Source organism: Marmota marmota, unplaced genomic scaffold (genome assembly GCF_001458135.2).
Source record: "Marmota marmota marmota unplaced genomic scaffold, marMar, whole genome shotgun sequence".
NCBI classification, from domain to species: domain Eukaryota; kingdom Metazoa; phylum Chordata; class Mammalia; order Rodentia; family Sciuridae; genus Marmota; species Marmota marmota.
Genome location: NW_025999982.1, coordinates 2091328 through 2114892, shown reverse-complemented (window position 1 = coordinate 2114892; position 23565 = coordinate 2091328). Strand labels below are relative to the sequence as shown.

At 44.8% G+C, this 23565-nt stretch overlaps 2 protein-coding genes across 4 annotated transcripts in view; both read right to left on the bottom strand.

Annotated features, from left to right (window-relative positions):
* Window positions 1-255, bottom strand: part of Phf1 (PHD finger protein 1) — a 5527-nt gene extending 5272 nt beyond the window's left edge. The window contains exon 1 of one of the 2 annotated variants that reach the window (XM_015487537.2): window positions 81-255. The gene's annotated coding sequence lies outside the window, so the exon portion shown is untranslated. The remainder of the gene's footprint in view (window positions 1-80) is intronic. The other variant, XM_015487536.2, reaches the window with a different exon arrangement.
* Window positions 256-1385: 1130 nt separating this feature from the next.
* Window positions 1386-17200, bottom strand: Kifc1 (kinesin family member C1). 2 transcript variants are annotated; one of them, XM_048805108.1, is made up of 11 exons: window positions 17024-17200; window positions 9739-9876; window positions 9520-9619; window positions 8958-9011; window positions 8792-8842; window positions 8185-8585; window positions 6346-7125; window positions 5471-5761; window positions 5286-5359; window positions 5072-5147; window positions 1386-1573 (listed from the first exon to the last, which is right to left on the bottom strand). In XM_048805108.1, exons 2-11 carry the CDS (start codon window positions 9763-9765, stop codon window positions 1529-1531), a joined length of 1899 nt encoding a protein of 632 aa, XP_048661065.1. In that variant the 5' UTR covers window positions 9766-9876; window positions 17024-17200; the 3' UTR covers window positions 1386-1528. The 2 variants fall into 2 exon arrangements, with proteins under 2 accessions (XP_048661065.1, XP_015343019.1); XM_015487533.2 differs by lacking the exon at window positions 17024-17200 and adding an exon at window positions 16829-17007.
* Window positions 17201-23565: the final 6365 nt, after the last annotated feature.

Genomic DNA, 23565 nt, shown 5'->3' with positions numbered 1-23565 from the left:
GGTGATGGGAGGGGAGGATGAGGTGGGGGAAGGAGGAGCCGAAGTGGGGGGCGGGCACCACCTCACCCCACCTCCCTCACCTCCAACAGGCCTGGAGGGCGCCGAGCAAGAGGCTGCCCCTCCGCGGAGGGGGGCGCGGATAGCCGGATCCAGAGGGAGAGGGAATCCCCGCAGCCCCTTCCTCCAATGGGAGACGCGCCCTTGGGGCAAGAGGGAATCCCCCTCCTCGGCCGCCTGCCTCCAGATTGGCCCCCCGCCCCATGCCACATCCGTTAACTGCCCCACCCCCATGGTCATTCCAAGTCCCGCCCCCAGCCCCAGTTCACAATCCCGCCCTCCATTCACCCTTCCCATTGCCCCTGCCACGCCCTCCTCCCTAGCGCCCCGCCCTCCTCCCGCCTTTGCCCCGGCCCCGCCCTCTCCATGGCAAGTTGTCCCCCCTCCGCCGCGCTCGTGCGCACGCGTGGCTCCTCCCGCGTACGGCACCTGGGAAGACTGAGCCCCTCCTTTATGGGGCGGCGGCCCATCGCGGTTGGCGCGAGGCAGTAGGCGGGTGTGTGCGCCCTCTTCGCATGCTCGGCCCAACCCGCGGTTTCAGGGCGGTGCAAGGACGTAGATATAGTACCCAAGGTGGTGACGCCCACTAGAGCCAGCCAATGGGCAGCGGGCGGGCAGGGCCCGGGACGTTCGAACTCGAAGGAAGGAAAAGGGCGGGAGGAAAAAGCCAGCAGTTTGTGGTAGCACACTCCGGCCACGCCTCTAGCCTCAGATCCCCACCTTTCCACACCCACCCACAGAGCGTTCCTGCTTGGGGGTGGGATGACCTGCGAGAAGGGGAAACTTAGAAGGTGAGGGTGGTAGCTATGGGCACAGCCTCCAGTTGCGAACGACACGGAGGGGGCATTACAGAGTGGAGAATGTTCCAGACCAGGTAAGAAATGGGAGAAAAGCCAGTCATGGCTCTGCAAAACACAATCACGCTGGGCGTAAGAGCACAAGAGCATATTTGAAAAGCTGAGGCAGGAGATTGCAAGTTTGAGGCTAGCCTGGGCAATTTAGTGAGACACTGTCAAAATAAGAAGGGATGAGGATATAGCTCAGTGGTAGAGCTTGCCTACCATGAAGGAGCCCTATGTACAGTCTCTAGTACTGCACAACAAAACCAAACACACAAACAGCAGAGTGGACAATTCACAGCTCTTATCTTTACAGATGTGAAAAATTGCTTCCTCTGCCAACCGCTAATAAAACGTTTATTTAAAAAGCAAGAACTGGGGACTGGGGTTATGGCACGGCGGTAGAGGGCTTGCTTCGCACGTGCAAGGCCCTGGGTTCGATCCTCAGCACCACATATAAATAAATAATTTAATTAAATTTAAAAAAAATAAAAATCAAGAACTGTTCTTTATTTGATAAGCTGGGGTACATAGTGCCCTCCACCCAATAAGGCATTCCCCACTCCCCAACACATACACACAAAAACATACACAAGTGCGCATACACACACAAATAAGATCTGGATCCATCTTCATTTCTTGTTGGCCTGAGCAGTACCAATCACACACTGGTTCACCTGGAGATGAAAGATTAGACAGGATAAAAACAAATTACAGAGCAACCAGAAGAACAATTTCTTCTACTACCCCTCACCCCATGCTAGGGCTGCCCTTAGGGAATACTGAAATAAAGGGCTCTGAAGACAGGTTCATGCTGGTCCCACTTAAGGTTCCTTCTATTCCCACTGAGGTTTGAAGGTGAAAAGGCCCAAGAAGTGATGGAAGTTTCACATGAAGATATAGGAGCAGAGAGAATATTTTCATTTCCAGCAACACCCTGGATTAGAGACATCCAAACCCTTCTACTATAAAACAACCTAGACAAAATATTTAAAACACTTAAGAACTAGGGTTCCTTAGAAAATGGATCATCCTAACACGGGAGGAGGAAATATACAAGATGAATCTGAAATAAAGATAACTGGGCTGGGGTTGTGGCTCAGTGGTAGAGCGCTTGCCTAGCACATGTGAGGCACTGGGTTCAATCCTCAGCACCACATAAAATAAAGGCATTTGTCCATCTACAACTAAAAAAATAAAATAAAAAGATTGCTGCAATTCCTTTTAAAGGACAGGAGGACTAAGGGATATAACTCAGCGGTAGAGCATTTGCCCTACATATGCAAGGCTCTGGGTTCCATCCCCAGCACTGCCCCTAAAATGAAGGACACAGGAGCCAACTTGCAGGGGCTCATATTGCCAAAGATGGGGTATCAGAAAGAATAATAACTACAAAGAACAGACTTCAAATACATAAGTACATAGAAAATTACTGTCTGCCTCCCACCTCAATAAAAACCTTAACAACCATCTTTGGAGTTGCTAGATATCAATTAAATACTGAGAAATCAATCAGAATTCAGCATCTTTCTTTTCTATTAAGAACTGATTTCCTGAGCAGCCAAATACAGGAATATCTCATTTGATTGCACTTCCGTTTATTGCACTTTTGCAGATAACAGGTTTGTTTGTTTGTTTGTTTTCTCAAACAAAATTGAAGTTTTGTGGCAACTCTGCATTGAGCAATTCTATTGGTGCCATTTTTCCTAACAGTTCAGATGATCATTAGTACTATTTACCATTTTTCAGTTAAGGTACGTACACTTTAATATATATATATATTAGCTGTAGATGGACACAATACCTTTATTTATTTTATGTGGTGTTAAGGATCAAACCCAGTGCCTTACACATGCCAAGCAAGCGCTCTACCACTGAGCCACAACCCCAGCCCCAAGGTATGTACTTTTAAGACCTAATGCTATTACACACTTAATAAACTACAGTATAATGTAAACATACCTTTTATATACACTAGGAAACAAAAAGTTCACGTTACTTACATTATTGCAACATTTGATTTATTTTACTATTTTGTATTTTTAGTATTTTGGAGCCAAACCTACAATATCTGAAGTAATGCCTTTAGATGGCAGGGGAAGCAACCAGCCCAAATCCAGAATATGGCACATTAAGTAGAACAAATTGTTCTACTTCTTTAACAAATGGCATAAAAGGGAGTAGAGGGCTTGATGCAGACTACAATAATATTCCACCAAATGAAATGAACAACCCTTGCTTGGATCCTGATTTAACAAACTTAATTTAATTAATTAAGTGAAACTTAACTAAGGCAACTAGATGAAACTTAACTGGTTATTAGGGGATATTAAGAAATTCAGGGGCTGGGAATGTGGCTCAAGCAGTAGTGTGCTTGCCTGGCCTGCACGGGGCGCTGGGTTCGATCCTCAGCACCACATAAAAATAAAAAAAAGATGATGTGTCCACCGAAAACTAAAAAATAAATACCAAAAAAATTCTCTCAAAAAAAAAAAAAAAAAAAAGAAAAAAGAAATTCAGGTTGGCCAGGCATAATGGTGTATGCCTATAATCCCAGAGACTCAGGAGGCTGAGGCAGGAAGATGGCAAGTTCAAAGCCAGCCTCGGGAACTTAGCTAGGTCCTCAGCAACTTGGCAAGACACTATATCTCAAAATAGAAAACAAAAAGGTCTGGGGTTGTGGCTTGATGGTTAAGTGCCCATGGGTTCAATCTCTTATCCAAAAAAAAAAAAAAAAGGTTCATATCGCTGCATGTTGATATAATTAAAAGACTGGGCATATAACTCAGTGGTAGAGCATGTGTTTAGTATGCAGGAGGCCCTAGCTTCAATCTCCAATGCCAAAATAAAAATACATACACAAGGGCTGGGGGTTGTGGCTCAGCAGTAGAGCGCTTGCCTAGTACATTTGAGGCCCTAGGTTCGATCCTTAGCACCACATAAAAATAAATAAATGTATTGTGTCCATCTACAACTAAAAAATAAATATTTAAAAAAATACATATATAAATAGTTGGAAACAAACGCCAATGCCCTTTTAATTGAACTTGCCAAATATCAGGGGTAAACCTGAGCACAGCCAATGCAGGTGCTGAGACAGCTTCCATGGTAGCAAGCCAGTACTGCATGGGGGAAGCCTAAGCACACCAGAAGGGCAGACACAATCAGACCACAAATAATGCCAGAAACTCACTGAAAGGCTCTAGGTTCAGGGAAAAAATACATATATATATATATATTTTTATTCCCTGAAACAGAAACTCCCTTGACTTGTGTAACTCTAACAGGAACACTAAGTGTCCTTGAGAGTTCATGGCCACTGGGCTGATTGACCCTTGTGGGATTTGGAGGCTGACTTCACACTATTTGGAATGCTCTGAAAAACCAGCCTATCTCTTTTGTTCTAGCAATTCCATTTCAAACAGTATTTCCCTAGTTAGATGTAACTAAAAGAATACAAACTGACATGTTTTCAAGGTTAGTCAATGTGGCTTTGTTCATAATAGAAAGTGAGTGGAAACAATCCAAGTGTCCAGTAGAGGGAACTGGTGGATAAATTTTGGTGTTATCCTCACAGTGGAATGCTAGGCAGACCTAAAAATAATTCTATGATCCCTGAGTGCTGATGAGGAATAATATTACAAACAAGGCACAAAACTATATACACACATAAGGCAATAAGAAATGCATATAGCTTCTTTTTGTAACATATAGTTTTGACCATTTAGTCACCTATTTGGTTTTTGTTTTCTGCAGTGACAAGGATTGAACCCAGGCTTCACACATACCAAGCAAGCACTCTACCACTAAGCCACACCCCCAGCCCCTAATCACCTATTTTTAAAAACTTAATGCAAGCAGGGCATGGTGGCACATGCCTGTAATCCCAGCGACTCAGGAGGCTGAGGCAGGAGATCTGCAAGTTCAGACAGCCTCAGCAACTTAGGGAGGCCCTAAACAACTAGTGAGACCCTGTCTCAAAATAAATAAAAAGGGCTGGGATGTGGCTCAATGATTAAGCACCCCTGGGTTCAATCCACAGTACCAAAAAAAAGTAAATTCTTTTTTTGATAAATGCCTCTACCTCTCAAGCAGAGAGAAGAGGAGGTTGGGATGGAGATGCCTTACATCTAGCCAGGGGTTCTGATAAGGACTGGGCTTGGTAGTAATCGCACCTTGGAGGCAAAGCGTAGAGAGTTGAGGGACTCCGAGACATTCTCTTCTAGAGGGGAAATATTCACAAACATGAGCCTGTGGAAAGATAAAAGGTCCAACCAGCATTAGTGGTAAGTAGAGGCTGACAGGCCACCACTGTTCCCCCTTCCTACCCGTCACCTCAATATCATCATAGTTCCTACCAGACCCCTTCCAGCTGCCCTTTTCACTCACATCTTAGCGCTGCCACCCAGAGAATTCTGTAACAGATAGGTGAGCTTGCTATTCCGGTAAGGCACATAAGACTCCTAGAGGGTTGGTAGTGGAAAGAAGGGACTGGCTGTTAGGATAGAGCAGTATTCTGCATGCGCCATCCCAGTGGCTCCCCAAGTCTCACTTGCCCTTGTTCCCATTCCCACCTTATTGCTCAGGGCCATGATGACCAGCCCCAGTGTGGACAGGCTACTGTTAATGGCCTGTGTTTCCCGAAGACGATCCCGTTCCCCTGGGCCAAGGGCTAAGCCAGGGTCTAGCCGCTCACTTCCAGCCAAGTCCACAAGATTAAGGGGGGCTATACACTGTAAACCTCGGGCAGCATGCTCTCCAGAGATCTGCAGCTGGAACACACTATGGCTGCGTGATGATCGCTCATTCTGGGCTGTTCGGGCCACAGCCCGATTCTGGCGGGCCAGATGAAGCAGTGTCTCCACCTAGGAATGGGGAACAGCCAAGAGGCAAAGGCATTCATGAAGTCAGAGATGATACTGTCAGGTGTGGCAATGAATGCCAGTCCCTGATACCCTGAAGCTTTCTTTTTAAATCAATGAAAGGACAAAATAAATAAAATATACCATATGTCTGAGAATGCTAAGGAGCAAAACCAGAAAACAAGTTTTGTGAAGGTGGGTAGAGTGTACAGTTTAGAGAGGAGAGTGCAGATGGCCTACTGCCTTGAGATCTCCAGGGGAGGAGTGTTCAAGAAAAGATTCTGAACCAGGATTATGACGTGGTTTGAAGAACAGCCAAAAGGCCAGCATGGCTACAGTGAACTGAGCAAGACACACAGCAGGAAGAGACCTGTGATGCAACCAGCAGGAGCTGAGTGACTCTTGTCCCTTCCTCTCTACTCCCTGATTGCTAAGGCAGGTCTGTCACCTTACAGCTGACTAGTCAGAACTGATGTGATAACCCATTCCCATAACTCATCTTTTATCTTTCAATTTTTTCCTGCTCCATCTGTAACTCCCTGCCCTCTCTTCCCCATTCTCCTGTTCCAGTCCCCATAGGTACACACCTCTTTCTCACAGGAGACAGGGACATATCTGGCATTGGTGATAGTAAGCTCTTCACTTCCTGGTCCTGCACGACGAATCTCACATTCACCCCCTGGGCCCTTCCGGGTCCCAGTGGCTAGCAAGTCTCGAACAGTCTCATTATAGATCTCTACGTAGCTTGCCACAAAGCTGTAAGTCCAGCCCTGGCCATTCAGCTCCTGGGCCACAGAGAAGAGGTGCCGCAGGGCCCGAGGGATCAGTCCCTCCAACTGGGGATCTCCCCCAGGCCCACCCTCCATTGTGAAGGTCTTGCCACTGCCTGTCTGACCATAGGCAAAGATGCATACTGGGTAGCCATCCAGGGCGGACTGGACAAGCATGGAGATCTCCTCAAACACTTCATCCTGCCTACTTCCTGGTGGGAATACCCGGTCGAAGGAGAAATCGTGGCGGGTAGTGGGGGCTGGTGCCCCACTCAGGGTTGCACGCCGATCATCAGATCGGGCGAGGCTAAGGCGAGTTGGAGGATCAGTGGGCCCACCGGGGCCAGGAGGAAACAAGAGGAAGCCAGGGGATGGGGTGGACTCCCCTTCAAGGACAGGACGAACCCGGCAGAATACCCGGATATTGCCCTTCAATTCCTGCAGCTGGTTATGCAGCCGCCGGCGCTCCATCTCTAGCCCATGGAGACGGTCTCCTCGCTCAGCCAGTAAGGCTGCCTGGGTTGTAGCCTCCTGCTGCAGAGATGCCACCTTTGCTTGGCTGCTTGACAGAGCTGCTTCTGATGCCTGTAGCCTCCTCTGCCCAAAACAGAACACACACACAGGGTGATATGCAACCAAAAATTTAAAAAAGTCATGTAACAAAAATGAAATGGTGGGGAGAGGGTGTGGAGGTGGGCTCCTTGGCCCCTGAGGTGTAAGTCTGGTAGAGAAAAAGATTAAGAAAATAAGGAATCAGGGGTTGGGGATGTAGCTCTGTGATAGAATGATTTTTCTACCATGTGAGAAGGATGAAAAGAAAGAAGGATGAAAAGAGAATGGGAAAAGAAAAGAGGGAATTATAGTACAAGGAAAGAAGAGAAAAAGAAGGAATCATAGTACTAGGATAGTAAGTGCTATGGGATTATCCAGGAGGGGCATGAGGAAGATATCTAGGCTGACACCCAAAACTATAGGAGTGAACCAAGGGAAAGATGGAGTACAGAAAGAATTTTCCAGAAAGAGCAAAGTGAAAGTCTTAGGCTGGGGATGTGGCCCAGAAATTAAGTGCCCCTGGGTTCAATCCCCCATATCAAATAAATAAATAAATAAAAGAGAGAAAAATGTACATGCAAAGTGCCAGAAGTGAGAATTGAGTCATTTGGGAAACTGCGAGTAATTCAGTCTAGTTGGAGCTCACCAAGGAGTTCAAAGCACATGGGGAAAGATTTGTACAGAAATTTGTATTCAAGCTGGAGAACTGAAGAAAAATAGGAAAGTAGATGACTAGGGCAAGACACACATCCATGTGAGAGATACACAGGAGGCATAGGGAGAAGTTGGGGCAGAAAGCAATAGTCAGAAGTGAACTGGGAGGCTGGGGCTGTAGCTCAGTGATAGAGCACCTGCCTAGCATTTGGATTTGATCCTTAGCACCACATTAAAAATAAATAAATAAAGGCATGCTGTCCATCTACATCTAAAAAATAAATAAAATTAAAAAAATAAAGGACTGGGGTAGAGGACAGAGGCATAGTGCTAAAGATAGGTGGGTTCAGGAGTTCTAGGCCCAAAGAGACTTCAAGGGAGGCTGGAAAGGAAAGAGGGCATGACCTCTGCAAGGAAAGGGGGCTTGCACTTGGAGAATCCTGCCTTTACCTCTTGTTCCTCCAATCGGGTTGTCAGCCCCCTCCGTTCCTCCTGTAATTCCAACTGTTCTTTCTGGAGGACTTGCACTAAACCTTCCTGTGTGCCCAGCCTTTCTTCCAGCTCTAGGACATGGGCACTCAGATTCCCAAGCTGCTGTTGGCCCTGCTCAGCCTGGGTGCGTACCCTGGCCAACTCCCCTTCTAGGGTACTGCGTTCTGTCCCCAAGTCCTTGGCCTGTTGTTGGGCCTCTTTAAGTTGTTCCCGCAGCTGCTGGTTCTCTTGGTCCAATGTTTGAGACTTTTCACGGCAGCGTTTCAACTCTGCGTTTAGGTCACATAGCTGACCCTTTAAATCCCAGGCAGGACGTTTGCTGGGTTTCTTTACTCCCGCTATGGGAGGAACAGCTGTTGCTAACATGGACACAAAAAAGACAAAAGTCAATGGAATCTTGGCTCTCTATCCTTCTTCCCTTCTGGCCTTCAGGGCCTCCACACCCGATGCCATACCTATCTCTTTCCCCTCTAAATAGGGAAGAGACCAATGGATTTTTCTGGGCACTCACCACCTTCTCTTCCCTATCCCAGCCTTTCACCCAATGATTATGTTTGTCACCTACGGCCAGGTTTCTGGGCAGGAACAGCAGGGACTGGCTTCTGGTTCTTCAACACTAGAGAATTGGAAATTGACAAAAGAATTGTAGAACCAACGTCCTTCTACCTCCACCATTTTCCCTTAACACATACCCCAATTCCCTCTCAGTCCCAGCTCTTAAGCACAATTACCTGCAGTAATAGCTGTGGAACAACGGGGTGCTGTCTTCTTAGGAACTTTTTGAACTATCCAGAGAAGGGAGAGAGGAAATGCGTAACAATCATGTACTGTCTGAGCCAGAAGCACGGAGCACACTTTTCTAAAGATCAGAGATAATTTCTCTCATCCCTTACATATGACCAGCTCCTGATGACAACCCTCCTAGGACAGAAATTACTCACCATGCCAAGAAGCAAGGTGGAGTGAGACAAGTGAAAAAGAATAGAGTGATAAAACCATATGTAAAGTATGCTATTATTCATGTGAAAAAAGTGGGAGATGATGTCCATATTTGCTTATATACCCACAGAATATCCCTAGGACATGGAGTTGCCCCAGGGAAAGTAAACTTGGTACCTAGAGGACAAAGGTGTGAAAGAAGCTTTACTGTATAACCTCTTCCTGCCTTTGGAATTCTGAACCAAGTAAAATGTTATTACCTATTCAAAACAGATTGAAATTGAAAAAGAAAAGCATGAGTAGACAAGCACTGCACACCCATGCCCGTGGTTCCTGTCCACCCCTAGAACCCACCTGCAGTATGGCCTTGTGTCTGTGGTACTGTGGTGAGGGGTGGTACTCTGGAGCGGGACGTGTTGATTTTGGTTGCTGCGCCCACACCTCGTGTCCGTTTCTGGAGAAAGGTAAAGACAGGGTCCACAGTCACTTCCCTTATTGGTTCTCTCTCTCACACACACACACATACCCTCACTCACACATATATACATGCACAGCTCTCCACACCCAGCTCACCTTTGCAGGCTCCAACGCATCTTCCATCTGGTTAGGCCCCCTCTTGAGCCTACTTCTTGAGAGAGGCAGTTGGGAAGGACCCTTGACCAGCGGTGTCTTCAACTCTATATTCTTTTTCACTTCCAATAAGGGGCACCTCTGCTGGGAAAAGTGACCTTTAAGATAATATCCAGGCCAGGCATGATGGCACACGCCTGTAATCCCATCAGGTCAGAAGGCTGAGGCAGGAGGATTGTGAGTTCAAAGCCAGCCTCAGCAAAAGCAGGACACTAAGTAACTCAGTAAGACCCAAAATAGGGCTGGGGGTATGGCTCAGTGGTTGCCCCTGAGTTCAATCCCTGGTACTTCCCCCCAAAAGATAATATCCAGGAGCACAAATTCCCTGTGAACTCCCCATTTTAACCCCCCAACCTTAATTCCCAGTGTCACCATTAGTAAGCACTAACTGAGTACCACCTGTCCCAAATGCTAGACTCAGATTTTGTGCCAGCAAAATAGCAATGGACAGAAGAGGGGCATGACATAAAAGTGGGAGCAACCTAAGAGAAAAGCTGGACAGATGTTGGACAGAAAACGGAAGACAGAGAAGACTGAAGACTGGTTGAAAGAAGCAGGCAGAATTTATTGAGCACTGTTTTAAATGCTTTATCTGCATCAACTCACTTTATCTTCATAGCAGCCCACTGAGGGGATATTATTAGTTAATAACACTAATTAGTTATTAGTGCCAATTATTAGTTTTACAGATGATGGAAGGAAGGCACTGAGAGGTAAAACAGATTTAGAATCCAGCCTGGTTGGACCATGCTGCCCTATAAGACTGTGATACCAGTCTAAGAAGTTTAAACTTTATCTCTGCATACTGTGAAGAGCCAGCTAGTTTTTAAAAGCCAACCTCAGCAACTTAGTGAGACTCTGCCTAAAAATAAAAATAAAAAGTGTTGGGGGTATGGCTCAGTGGATAAGCACTGCTGGGTTCAATTCCTGGTACCAAATAAATAATTAAATGTTTCAGTTGTAAATATACTGACTTGCATGGGGAAGTCAAGTAAGTAGAAAGACCAATCTAGAGACCATAACGTTGGCAGTGGGAAAAGAGAGATCCTCTCCTTGAAGTAGCTTAATTCAGTACCTGGGGGTTATGCTCACTCCATGGCTGCTCACATCCAGAGTAACCAATCATTTTGGTTTACTGGGAACTAAGGGGTTCTTGGGACAGAGAAATTTCAGTACTAAAACCAGACCAGAGAAAGGGGTGGGCATCCCATTTGGATAGAGAAGAGTATCTTTAGGTAGTCTTAAGGATAAGGAAGAGTTGGCCTAATGAGTTTAAGTCAAGGACAAACATTCCAGGTAGAGAGTGAGGAGGGTGTATGTAATAAATGACAATCTCTTCTACTCAGTTGAACGCATAGGCCGTACATAGAGAGTGAGCAGATAACAACAGAAAGGAATTGTGCTGGTCAATCTGGCATGTAAAGGATCTGGACCCTGAAGGCAGGAGGGAGCCTGATGATTTTTAGTTAGAAGAGAATGACTACATTGGTATTAAAAAAGTGAACTGTGGGGCTGGGGTTGTGGCTCAGTGGTGGAGCGCTTGCCTAGCATGTATGAGCTACTGAGTTCAATCCTCAGCACCACATAAAAATAAATAAAGGTATTCTGTCCCATCTGCAACAATAACAACAAAAGTGAACTGTGAGCAATGTGAAGAAGGGTATAATCATTCATCCGCAGATCTGCTGGACATCTGCATTGCTGATGTCCAGATGTTGCTCTAGGTGCTGGGTTGAGTAATGAACAACAAGTCTCTGCCTTCCCAGAGCTTACTCTCTCAGGCAGACTTTCCCAACTGGGGCTCAACAAGAATTAAAACTACAGAATACTATTTTCTCAATTCTCCCAAGGACATAGATGATTCTTACCATTCTGGACACATGAGAGAATTTAACATACCAGATGTAAAGTTGGGCAGTGAGGATGAAGAAGAGGGGCCGAAACACGAGGAATGAATTACTGATCTAACTCGGAACTGACTTGGAAAAGAACACAGGCAGGGAGGAAGATGAGGAGTTCAAGCTGACTCCCAGGGGTCTACTACAGTTCCATTATCCATATCACAGGAGAAAGGGCTGGTTATGTTGTTTTTAAATTCTAAAGTCATTGTAGGGTTGGGATATAACTCAGTGGCAAAGTACTTGTCTAGCATGTGTTATATTCCCAATGCTGGAAAAAAAAGATCATTGTAGATTCATATACTATTGTAATGTACAATTACATTTGGATACAGAGAAATCCAAGAGTACCCGAAGGGCTGGGTTTACTTAATTTATTTTTTCCCCTTTACATTTTTGTGGTACTGGAGATTAAGCCCAAGGGAACTCTACCACTGAGCTACATCCCCATCCTTTTCATTTTTTATTTTGAGACAGGGTCTCACTAAGTTGCCAAGGCTGACCTTGAACTTCCGATTCTCTTTCCTTTTGTCTTCTGTATCACTAGGACCACAGGCATGCACACCACCACGTCTGGTGATAGGGTTGTGTTTTAAAAGATGCTACATTCAGTTTTGGGAAAGGGAGCTTGAGCTACATGTGATACAGCGAGGTATATTCAAGAATGTTCAAGCTGGTCATGGTGGTAGCATACCTGTAATTCCAGCTGAGGCAGAGGTAGGAGGATTCCAAGCTCAAGGTCAACCTCAGCAACTTTAGTGAGACCCTGTCTAAAATATAAAACTTAAAAGGGCTGGAGATGTAGCTGAGTGGTACAGCACCCTGGGTTCAGTTCCCAGTATCATAAGAGAAAGAGGAAAAAAAGTCATTGAGTATCACTATAAAATTTGAAACAACCTGATATCTTGGTTTTGTTTTAGTTGTAGTTTATTTATTGTCTTTCCCTACATTAGATTATGAGCACCATAAGAACTTGTCTATTTTGTTCATAACTAACCACAGGCTCTACTACAATGTCTACTACATGGTTAAGACTCTATGATTTTTAAAAAATATTTATTTTTTAGTTATAGTTGGACACAATACCTTTATTTTATTCATTTATTTTTATTTGGTGCTGAGGATTTAACCCAGGGTCTTGCATGTGCAAGACAAGTGCTCTGCGGCTGAGCCACAACCCCAGCCAACACTCTGTGATTTTTGAAGGAACTAAATGTCTACCAGTGAAGGAATATTTAAACGGTGAAACAGCCAAACCATACAAATAAAAAGGAGGTGGATTTTTTTCCCATTCATGCACAAAAAAAATGCTTATTTTAAAAAAGTTTTTTTAGTTATAGATGGACACAATATCTTTATTTTGTTTATTTTTATGTGATACTGAGGATCAAACCCAGTGCTTCACATGTGCAAGGCAAGTGCTCTGCCACTGAGCCACAACCCCAGCCCACAAATGCTTATTTTAATTTAGTGTAATCAAATATAGTATGAAAACCAATTTTTCTTTTTAAATATTCCAACATCAAGCACTATGTGTGCCCTTTTTCCTCTATATACTACTATTTTAGATCTCCTGCAGAACTACGCCCTTGGATGCAGAAAACGTATTCTGGGGCTGAAGAGTGGTAGAGCACTAGTCTAGCAGGTGTGAGGTGCTGGGTTTGATCCCCAGAACCAAAAGGAAGAAAGAAGGGAAGGTGGATGAAGAAAGGAAAGATGTTTAAAGACTTATTTATTCATAATTCAGTTTTTTATTTTTCTCCCATCTATAAAGCTATGATCCTCTGGGCTGGGATTGTGGCTCAGTGGCAGAGTGCTTGCCTCGCATATGTGAGGCACAGGGTTTAATCCTCAGCACTACATAAAAATAAACAAAAGTATTAAAAAAAAAAAAAGCTACGATCCTCAACTTTCTAGAATGAGAAGGATAAGAACAGATATTCATCCAACCCCTCTTAAATCCACTTCACCACAAGATCACAGATGGATGACTGCTCCTAAGGCAACCCCTTTTCCCCATGCAGATCCCACCCTCCTTGCCAGCTCAGGAACTTGGCTCCAGCAACCCTCCCTTCTCCCCTCTACATCATCAGCTTCTCACACTCTAATAGAGCAATCCAGTCAGAATAAAACACAAACATGCTTTCCAACCTAAAAAAGTCTCTTGACTGTACTTTCCTAGCCAGCTGCTACCCTTTTCCTTGCTGCTCTTTGCTGCAAAATTCCTCAAAAGTATTGTCTAGGGCTAAGGCTGTAGCTCAGTGGTAGAGCACTTGTCTAGCACATATGTGGCACTGGGTTTGAATCCTAGCACCACATAAAAATAAACAAATAAAGGCATGCTGTCCATCTACAACTACAAAAACTAAAAAGTACTGTTTAAAGTATTCACTGTTGGGGCTAAGGTTATAGCTTAGTGGTAGAGCGCTTGCCTGGCATGTGTGAGGCACTGGGTTTGATCCTCAGCACCACATAAAAATAAATAAATAAAATAAAGGTATTATGTCCATCTACAACTAAAAAAGAAAAAAAAAATAGTCACTGTGTCCAAGTTCTGTTCTAAATCCATTTCAATCAGGCTCTCATTCCTACCATTCCACCAAAACTGTTGTCCTCAAATACACCAGTAACTTTCTAGGCATTAATAATTATCTATGCTCTGTCTCTAATTATAATCCACTCCCATAGCTTCAAATACCACTGATATGCTGAGAGTTCCCAAATTTATATCTCTAACCCAGACCTCACTTCTGAATTTAACATCAAATTGACTCTTCAACTTCACTTAGATGTCTAATAACTAGCCAGGTGTGGAGGCACACACCTATAATTTCAATGACTCAGGAGGCTACGGCAGTTTGAGGCCAGCCTTGGCAACTTAGGGAGACCCTGACTCAAAAAACAAAAAGGGCTGGGGATGTAGCTCAGTGGTAAAGTGCCCCCTGATTCAATCCCAAGTACCAAAAAGGAAAAAAAAAAAAAAAAAAGTTAATACCTAACCTTTAGCTATACATCACCCATTCAAACTTGTTCCTCTTGCAATTCTCCATATCAGTTGATATAACTCCATCATTAAGTTGATCAAGCCAAAAAGCCCAGAGTCCTTTCATTGTCTTATGTCCTCAAAATATACCTAGGGGCTGGGATTATAGCTCAGGGGTTGTAGCTCAGTGGTGGAACACTTTCCCCACATATGTGAGGCACTGAGTTCAATCCTCAGTATCACATAAAAATAAATAAATAAAGGTATCGTGTCCATCTACAATTAAAAAAATTTTTTTTAAATACATACATACATACATATATTTTATAAGCCAGGTGTGATGGTGCATGCCTGTAACCCCAGTGGCTCAGGAGTCTGAAGGATTGCAAGTTTAATGCCAGCATCAACAACTTAGCTAGGCCCTAAGCAACTTAGCGAGACCCTGTCTCAAAATAAAAAATAAGAACTGCTGGGGATATGGCTCAGTGGTTAAGTGCCCCTAGATTCAATCCCTGGTACCCTGCCACACACCCAGAACCCAACCACTTGTTATTACTTTTTCCACGGCTAACACTCTGGATTATCATACTCCAGTGGTTCTCAACTGGGGGTAGTTTTACCTCCCAAATGACAGTTAACAATATCTGAAGACATTTAGACTGTTACGACTAGGCAGGAGTTGCTATTAGCAGCTAGTGGGTAGAGTCCAGGGGTCTAAGCATCAAAAATGTACAGGACAGCCCCACACACACACACACAGTAAACTTACAATAAATCAAGGCTGAGAGACTCTGTTACAAGGCAATGTCCTAACAGATCTCCTTGTTTCCTTCCTTGTCCCCTTTACAGTATAATCTCCATGCAGCAATGGGATCCTCTTAAATCTAATACCTTATCTCTCTTTGCCTAAAACTTACATCCAATGAATCTCCATCTTACTAAGAGCAAAACCCAAAGTCCTTACATTAGTTCCTGCAGAAACAAACTTGATCAGCAACTCTAATCCTCATTACCTCACAGCCCCACAACTTTCCCACTTGCTCACTTACTGTGCAACTCTTTAGAGACTCTGCTCTGATGGATTCTCTCAATATCAACTTGTTTAACTCCTTTATTTTCTTCAGGCCTTCAATCAACTCTAAACTTTCAGTGGGACTTACTGAGACCACTCTATTTAATACTCTATTACAGTTTCTGTATGTCTTCTCACAGAATGGCAGCTCCATGATGCTGGAATCTCTTTTCTGTTGCTGCTGCAGACTGAACTCAGGGCCTCTTGCATGGCAAGAAGACTGATGTGTCCTATTCACTGCTACATCCTAAGTCCCAACAACTGTGTCCAGCATATAGTAGGTGCTCAGTAAATATTTGGAGAACAGAACTGAGGAGTTTTTACTATTTTTCAATCACATTACACTGTACTACCCTTTGGTTGTCAGAGTACAAAGAACCTCCTTCAGGGTGAATCCTGACTTTGGGTAAATACAAACGTGAAAGTATAGTAAACAAAGGATTCAGGCAGGAGACATTTCCTGGCACCAGAGGTCTGTACACACTGTCATACATATACACATATTGCCACTGAGAAGTTGTAGCAAAGATAAGAGAAAGAGTTAAAGTTAACCAGCCCCACTGGGCTGAAATCTCGACAAAATTTAGGTAAAGAGGGAGGATGGAATCCTTCAGTCCATATTACCCCATTCCTTCTCTCTCCTTTCTAAACACCTCGAAGCAGAAAGACAACACAAAAGTTCAACGACAGGGATGTGGACTTCAGACACCATTTCCCCAGAGGCAGAGGTCATCTCAGAACTCTCCCTTCTCACACACTACAATCCTAAGAATCGAGAGGCGGAAACGCGCCAGACCAGACTGAGAATTCGAAATGGGAAATCCTGGAGGTATGAATGGGAGTCCCGGCCGCCAAGACTTGAAGCTGGAGACCGCTAGACAGCCGTCGCCTCCGATCTCGTGGAACTGCTCCCTGTGGTCTCCACAGCCCCCTTCGCCCGTCCCACGGTCGCAGGGCCACACGGACCTCCGCCCTCCAGGCAGGCATGACCCAGGCCGGCCGGGTGCCGCGGACTCGGCAGCATCTGGTGGCCGGCAGTTGTTTTTCATCCCAGCCGGAGAAGCGCGCCACTCTACTAACCTGCGACTCCATGTCCACCTCGGCCTCACGCACTCCACTGAGTACAATGGAAGAGGACAGGGCGCCGGGATTCCCGGGACCCGCGTTCTCGCGCCAGCTCGACACACAGAGCACGCGCGCTACGGAGCTCGGCGGCTAGCAGCCCCGCGCCACGCCCGCCACTTTTGAATTCTAACGGCAACCATCCATTCTCACCTAGCTCCACACTCAGGGGCCAATCGTCGCCGTCGCCACAGCCCAGGACCAATCACAGGGCCCTCCGCCTCCAGAGGCCACACCCGCCAGACCCGCGCCTTCTCCTTTGCGTATAGCGGACGCCCAGGAGTTAAGCGAAATGATTCCACTTCCGGCCCCGGTTTTTCCTCTCACCCCTCCCTCCTCCAACAGTAAGCGTGCTAGACTTCCTCTCCGCTCCCCACCGCCGCTCCCTACGTCAGAAAATGCGTGGAGAACGCCGCACAAACGTAACTGGTCAAACGTAACTGGCTGGGAGGGAGCGGGAGGGACTAAAGAAAAGGAATCGCGCGTGCGCGAAAGTGGACTCGTGCAGGGCAAGAAGTGGAACAAGCGCCTCCTCGCGACTGCAGCGGGGAACGCACACGTTACCCCCAACCGGGTCGATGAGACTGGAGCTCCAGCACCGATTCTCCCGGTCGGGTTCGGGAGCTGGAGCCCTCAAGAGAACGTTAATGGCCAGGTCTGCCCATTCCCAGTCATTTTGCCATTTCTTACCAACTTTAAGGATGTTGGGTGCACCTTGGCGCTCCATGGAAGCCTGACGGTGGGAATTCAAGGATTGTTTCTATGCAGCCCCCTTTCTTACCCACCGTGTGCGAACTTGGGTAGTATGCTGCTTTGGGAACCTCGAAGTCTCGAACCCAAGGGAGATTTACTGCTTCCTTTTGCGGAGTAATTAATGCTTTTCAGACCACATCTCTTTTAGTAATGGCAAAATTTTTCTGAGCTCTTAGTATATGCCAGGTACTTTGCCTGTCTTACGTGAAGATTAAAGTAACAAGTACAAGGTGTTGCCGATGGCTGGGAGTGGATCTAAATTCCATTATCTTCAAATTACAAACAATTTCCGTTATCCCACATTACCTCTACCAATCTTAGTAGCAATAAACAACAACCCCCTTATGTGTGAATAATGCACTACTTTGCCAAGTGGTTCTACCAAATTTGTTCGTTTGAGTTTTCATCCAATCCTGAGGGTAGGCAGGACGGGGGTTCTATTTATGAAACTGAAAGCCAGGGGACTTGGGCTGGGAGTATAGCTCAGTGATGCAGTCTTGCATAGGGTCAGTCATGGTGGCCCAGGCTTGTAATCCCAGTGACTCACAAGGCTGAGGCAGAAGGATTGCAAGTTCAAAGCCAGCCTCAACAATTTAGCAAGGCCCTAAGCAACTTAGCAAGACCCAATCTCAAAATTTAAAAAATAAAAAGGAGCTAGGGGTGTAGCTCAGTGGTTAAGTGCCCCTGGGTTCAATCCCTGATACACACACAAACACACAAATAGCATGTGTGAGACCCTAGGTTTGATTCTCAGCAGTGATGACAAAAAAAAAAAATTCCTACAACATACATCCCAATAATGGTAAATGTTTGAAAGCATATCTCTTAAAATGAGGAACAAGGATAGAATGTTCTATTCTTGAGTCGTGTGTGTGTGTGTGTGTGTGTGTGTGTAGCAACTTAGTGAGACCCTGTCTCAAAAAATAAAAAGAGAGGGCTAGGGATGTAGTTCAGTGGTAAGTGTCCCTGGGCTCAATCCCAAGTATCTCTCTCTCTCTCTCTCTCTCTCTCTCTCTCTCTCTCTCTCTCTCACACACACACACACACACACACACACACACACGAAAGTTGCAAAATAGTATTCCGTGTTATGACAGCAACAGCCTCATATATCTTGTGTTTAACTGCATCTCTTGATTGCGTCAAAAGGCCATGTGTGTCCACCACCCAGTTGTACCAGGTGGATAGATTGTGGAGAGGCCAAAGAAAATACTCAGAAATGGTATATCGGGCATTAGGCTTTATGCTTTGTGGAGAAATGCTTACAGAAAAGGTTCAGTGGCAACAGGCTGAACCAATAGCATCTCTGTCACTATTCTCCGCTAAGCAGTGCCTTCTCTTCCTTTCGTCCAGTGGTAGCCTGCTGGATAAATAACATGTATCCTTTTCAGTTCCATTCCAGTCGCCACTGAGAGAGGGGTTTTATATGTTAAGCTGCAGAAGTATGTTAGAGTCTGTAAACAAGTCAAAATAACACCTGGCATTTTGCCAGGGGAATGTTAAAGTTCGTAAACAAGTCTGGATGGTGCCTGGCAAAATGTCAGAGGGAGTGGTTTGAGAAGTAACAAAACTGAGCCATTAGGTGTAGAGATTCCTGATTGGTTGACTGATGTATCTAGTTTATGCTAATTAGATAAGCTGTGTGGAATGTATAAATACTGCTCCTGTCCTGCAATAAACGGATCCTACTCCTGCTGTATCAACGTACACAAGTTATTCGTCACCCTCCGCTTATTTTGCCCAGCCAGCCGGGCTGCGGCAGATGGTGGCCCGTACGGGGAGCCCCGGGACACTCGGGGGTAAGTGACGAAAAAAAGCTGCCCGTCCATAGATAGGACGGGGGCAATCTGCTCGTCCCTAGGCAGATAGGGCGAGAGGAAAAATGGCCATTTCAAGAAAATGGAGAAGATTGATACAGTATGTTTGTGTCTTGTTTTGTCTCAGTGTATTGTATTGTCTTTGTGATGAAAATATGGAAGGGGTGAGAAGTAAATTACTAAGGGAAGAAGGCACCCCAGTGGAACCAAGAATAGTTAGGGCATGTGTTGATAAGAGCCCAGGAACTCTAGTCAGAAAGAAAAAGAAAGTTCAGAAGAAGAAAGATTATCAGAGGAGGAAGGATTATCAGGAAAAAAGTTGCAACAAAAGGCTATTACTAAATACTTTTCCTTACCGGAGGGTGCGTGAAGCGGAGAGGCGGCTGCCAAGTGTGCAAGCCGGTCACAGCGCAGCAAGGATTTTCCAAGAGGCGGCGGCGACTGGCCCTTCCCCGCCTCCTGGCCGGGGAGCTGGCTCTTCCACTGCCGCGAGCCCAAATCTAGACCTGACCTGGAGGCACAGTCTCGCAGGCTCTTGCTCCCTGTGCCCAGTAGCAGTTTGAGTCCGGGACACTCCCCAGGGCCATCTGGGGCTGCCCAGGCACTACAGCCAGCAGAAGACGCTACTGGTGTCCCTGATGTTTGGTCATTTTCAATGCCAATAACTAAGCTACAATGGTTCTCCCACACCTGGAAGCTGATGAGTAATGAGCACTATTAATGCTTATTTCAAATGCAAAAAAAACTTGAGATAATGTACTAAATTGTTCAGAAGGTTGTTTTCTTAGTAGAATGCTACAGGATTTTCTTTAGCCATCCGGAGTTCCTGCCTTCGTCCCAGTGCCGGTAAAGACCAAGGTGGAAGAATTTCCAGTGTTGCTGAAAACCGGACGAGACTTCCGCTGAGAAACGAACGAGACTTCGGATCAAGCTAGTTGCCTGCAGAACTTACCTGGACTGTGATTTAAGCTAGCTGCCTGCAGAATTTACCTGGACTGTGAGTTAATCTATTGAGACACTGCTTTACCTGGACTGAGACAACAAACTGTAATGTACAACAAATTGTAACTCAGTATCTTTGCAAACAGTGTCATTGCTGGTATAATTTTTCCAAGGGCTTCTTGCATGGAGCCATCAAGTGGCTTGGTATTGTGGCATTTTGTATCCTCCCTTTCTGTTTGTAGCAGGTTATTTATGGTGTTTCTGTAAAAACCACTATGGTCATTATTTAAATTAAACAAAAGGGGGAAATGTTAGAGTCTGTAAACAAGTCAAAATAACACCTGGCATTTTGCCAGGGGAATGTTAAAGTTCGTAAACAAGTCTGGATGGTGCCTGGCAAAATGTCAGAGGGAGTGGTTTGAGAAGTAACAAAACTGAGCCATTAGGTGTAGAGATTCCTGATTGGTTGACTGATGTATCTAGTTTATGCTAATTAGATAAGCTGTGTGGAATGTATAAATACTGCTCCTGTCCTGCAATAAACGGCTCCTACTCCTGCTGTATCAACGTACACAAGTTATTCGTCACCCCCCGATTATTTTGCTGCAGCCGGACTGCGGCAGAAGTAGTGCCATCATCAGCATTAACTTGCTTGGTTTGTTTATAAGACCAGCATCCTGGGGAGCAACTGTCCTGATGTAGGTGCAAAAAGCACCTGTCTACAGATAACACTAGCTTGTCCTAGTTCCCAGCATACATGAGACAAAGTCAGTGTCCTTCTGGTTTATCTAGGCATTCCTGGCTCAGGCTTTTTCTCTTTGTTCCCTAACTTGGCTAAGTTTTTGGGAACTAGAGTGGCATTCCAGGAACGTGATGTCTATTATCCTTCTTTTCGGATGATACACCATGTCAAATGATGGACCTCATCTACCACCTAGGTTTGTGTGAGTGTGATTTATGATGTTCTCACAACGATGGCATCATCTAACAATACATTTCTTAAAACATCCCCATTGTTAAATGACACAATTGTAACCATCTGAATATTATCTTGCCAAGTTAGATTCCAAATCTAGAGTTTCCTTCATTGTGGGTTGTGTTAGTCAGCTTTTCATCACTGGGACCAAAATACCTGATATGAACAACTTAGAAGAGAAAAGATTAATTTTAGCCCACAGTTTCAGAGGTTTTAGTCCTTGTTTAGCCAGCTCCATTGCTTTGGGCCTGACTTAAAGCAGAATATCAAGGCAGAAGGGCATGGTAAAGGAAAGCATCTTAGCTCATAGCAGCCAGGAAGCAGAGAGTGGGTAAAAAGGGGGCCAGGGACAAGAAGTAGTCCCCATGTGCCTGGCTGCAATGACCTACAGTTTTCTGCCACCTCCCAGTAGTTCATTTAGCTATCCATGGATTAATCCACTGATGAGGTGAGAGCCCTCTTTCTTGATCTAATCATTTCCTAAAAGCCCCATTTTGGGACATTGCTGCTTTGGGGACAGGCCTTCAACACATGAGCTTTTGGAGGATATTCTAAATCCAAACCATGACATGGGTCATATAAGTAAAATAAAATGGTATTTACCTTATTCTGTTTATGCTGCTATAACAAAAGACCAGATGCTGGGTAGTAATTTATAACAATAGAAACTTGTTTCTCATAGATTGTGAGACTGAGAAGTCCAAGATCAAGACACTAACAGGTACAGTGTCTGTTGAGGGATCTGACGTTTCCTTTCTAGATGGCGCCTTGTTGCTGCATCCTCCAGAAAGCATGCAAGCTTTAGGTCCTTACATGGCAGAAGACAGCAGGGCAAAACAGATTTTTTTTTTCTTTTTTTGGGGTGGGGGTGAGGGTGGGTTTTGCTTGGTTTTATTCTTTTTGCTTATTTGTTTGTATGGCAGTGCTGGGGATTAAGCCCAGGGCCTCCTCACACATGCTAGGCAAGCACTCTGCCACTGAGTCACACCCCCACTGGCTCCCTTCCCCAGATATGTTTGAAAAGAAAAGATGCATTTGGAGTACTGGGGATACAGATCAGTGGTAAAGAGCTTGCCTAGCATGCACAAGGCCCTGGGTTTGATCCTTAGCACTGAAAACATAAAAATAAAAAGAGTGGGAAAACATAATCAAAATGCAATGTTTTTTCACTGTTTTCAAATTTTATTAAGTATAGTTATAACACTAGGTATGATGTGTGTGTGTGTGTGTGTGTGTGTGTGTGTGTGTGTTGCTGGGGGTTGAAACCAGGGTCTTGCTCAAGCTAGGCAAGCACTCTACCACTGAGCTACATCCCCAGCCCTAAGAAATATTTTTGAAAGGTTTCCCTGAAACCAAGGAGTAAATCTTCCTCCAGACCAGTGATATCAATTGAGATGTTCTTGAGGACACAAAGGTCAGAAAGGGGACATTGGAAAATTCCACTTTTTATTTTCTTACCAAAAAAGACCAATAGAGATTTCTTAGTCCATGTATTACTTATTTCCCTCATGATTTTCCAGTTCTCGGAAAGATAAGAGAGCTCCTAACATTAACTCCAAACAGATGGCTTCAGGCTTTTGCCATCTCGCCCTTCCTCCCCAGGTTCTCCCAGATTACTCATATGCAGCTAAAGGTGCCGACTGGAATAGGAGGCAGAAGCAAGTTGGGCTGAGAAAGTTTGTGTGACATCAGGTTTGAAAGCACTTTCAAAGGCCAGGTGTCATCTGTGTTTCATTTCAAATTGTGGCAGGAATGTTATTTCTAACCATGTGCAGATATCACAAATTCCGTGCTTCAACAGGACTGGTCATTTGAAGGTCCTGGAGAGTCTCTCATGATGGAAAAATTTAAATCTAGACTTGGAAATAGCTGGTCATTTAAATGGGCCAGGGATCGAATTAGGGAAAAAAAATTGTCATTTCTTTGATAGAAAATGGAAGATTTTGAATAAAAAAAGAAAAAGGTCTGTGGCTGGAGATATAGTTTGCTTGGTAGAGTGCTTGCCCCCCATGCACAAGACTTTGGGTTCAATCCCCAGCACCACAAAAAAAAAAAAAAAAAAAAAAAAAAAANNNNAAAAAAAAAAAAAAAAAAAAAAAAAAAAGAGGGTCTATGCACACACTCCCTTATTAGTCAGCTTTGCATTGCTGACGAGAACAACTTGGAAGAGGAAAAGTCTATTTTGGCTCATAGTTTCAGAGGTCTCA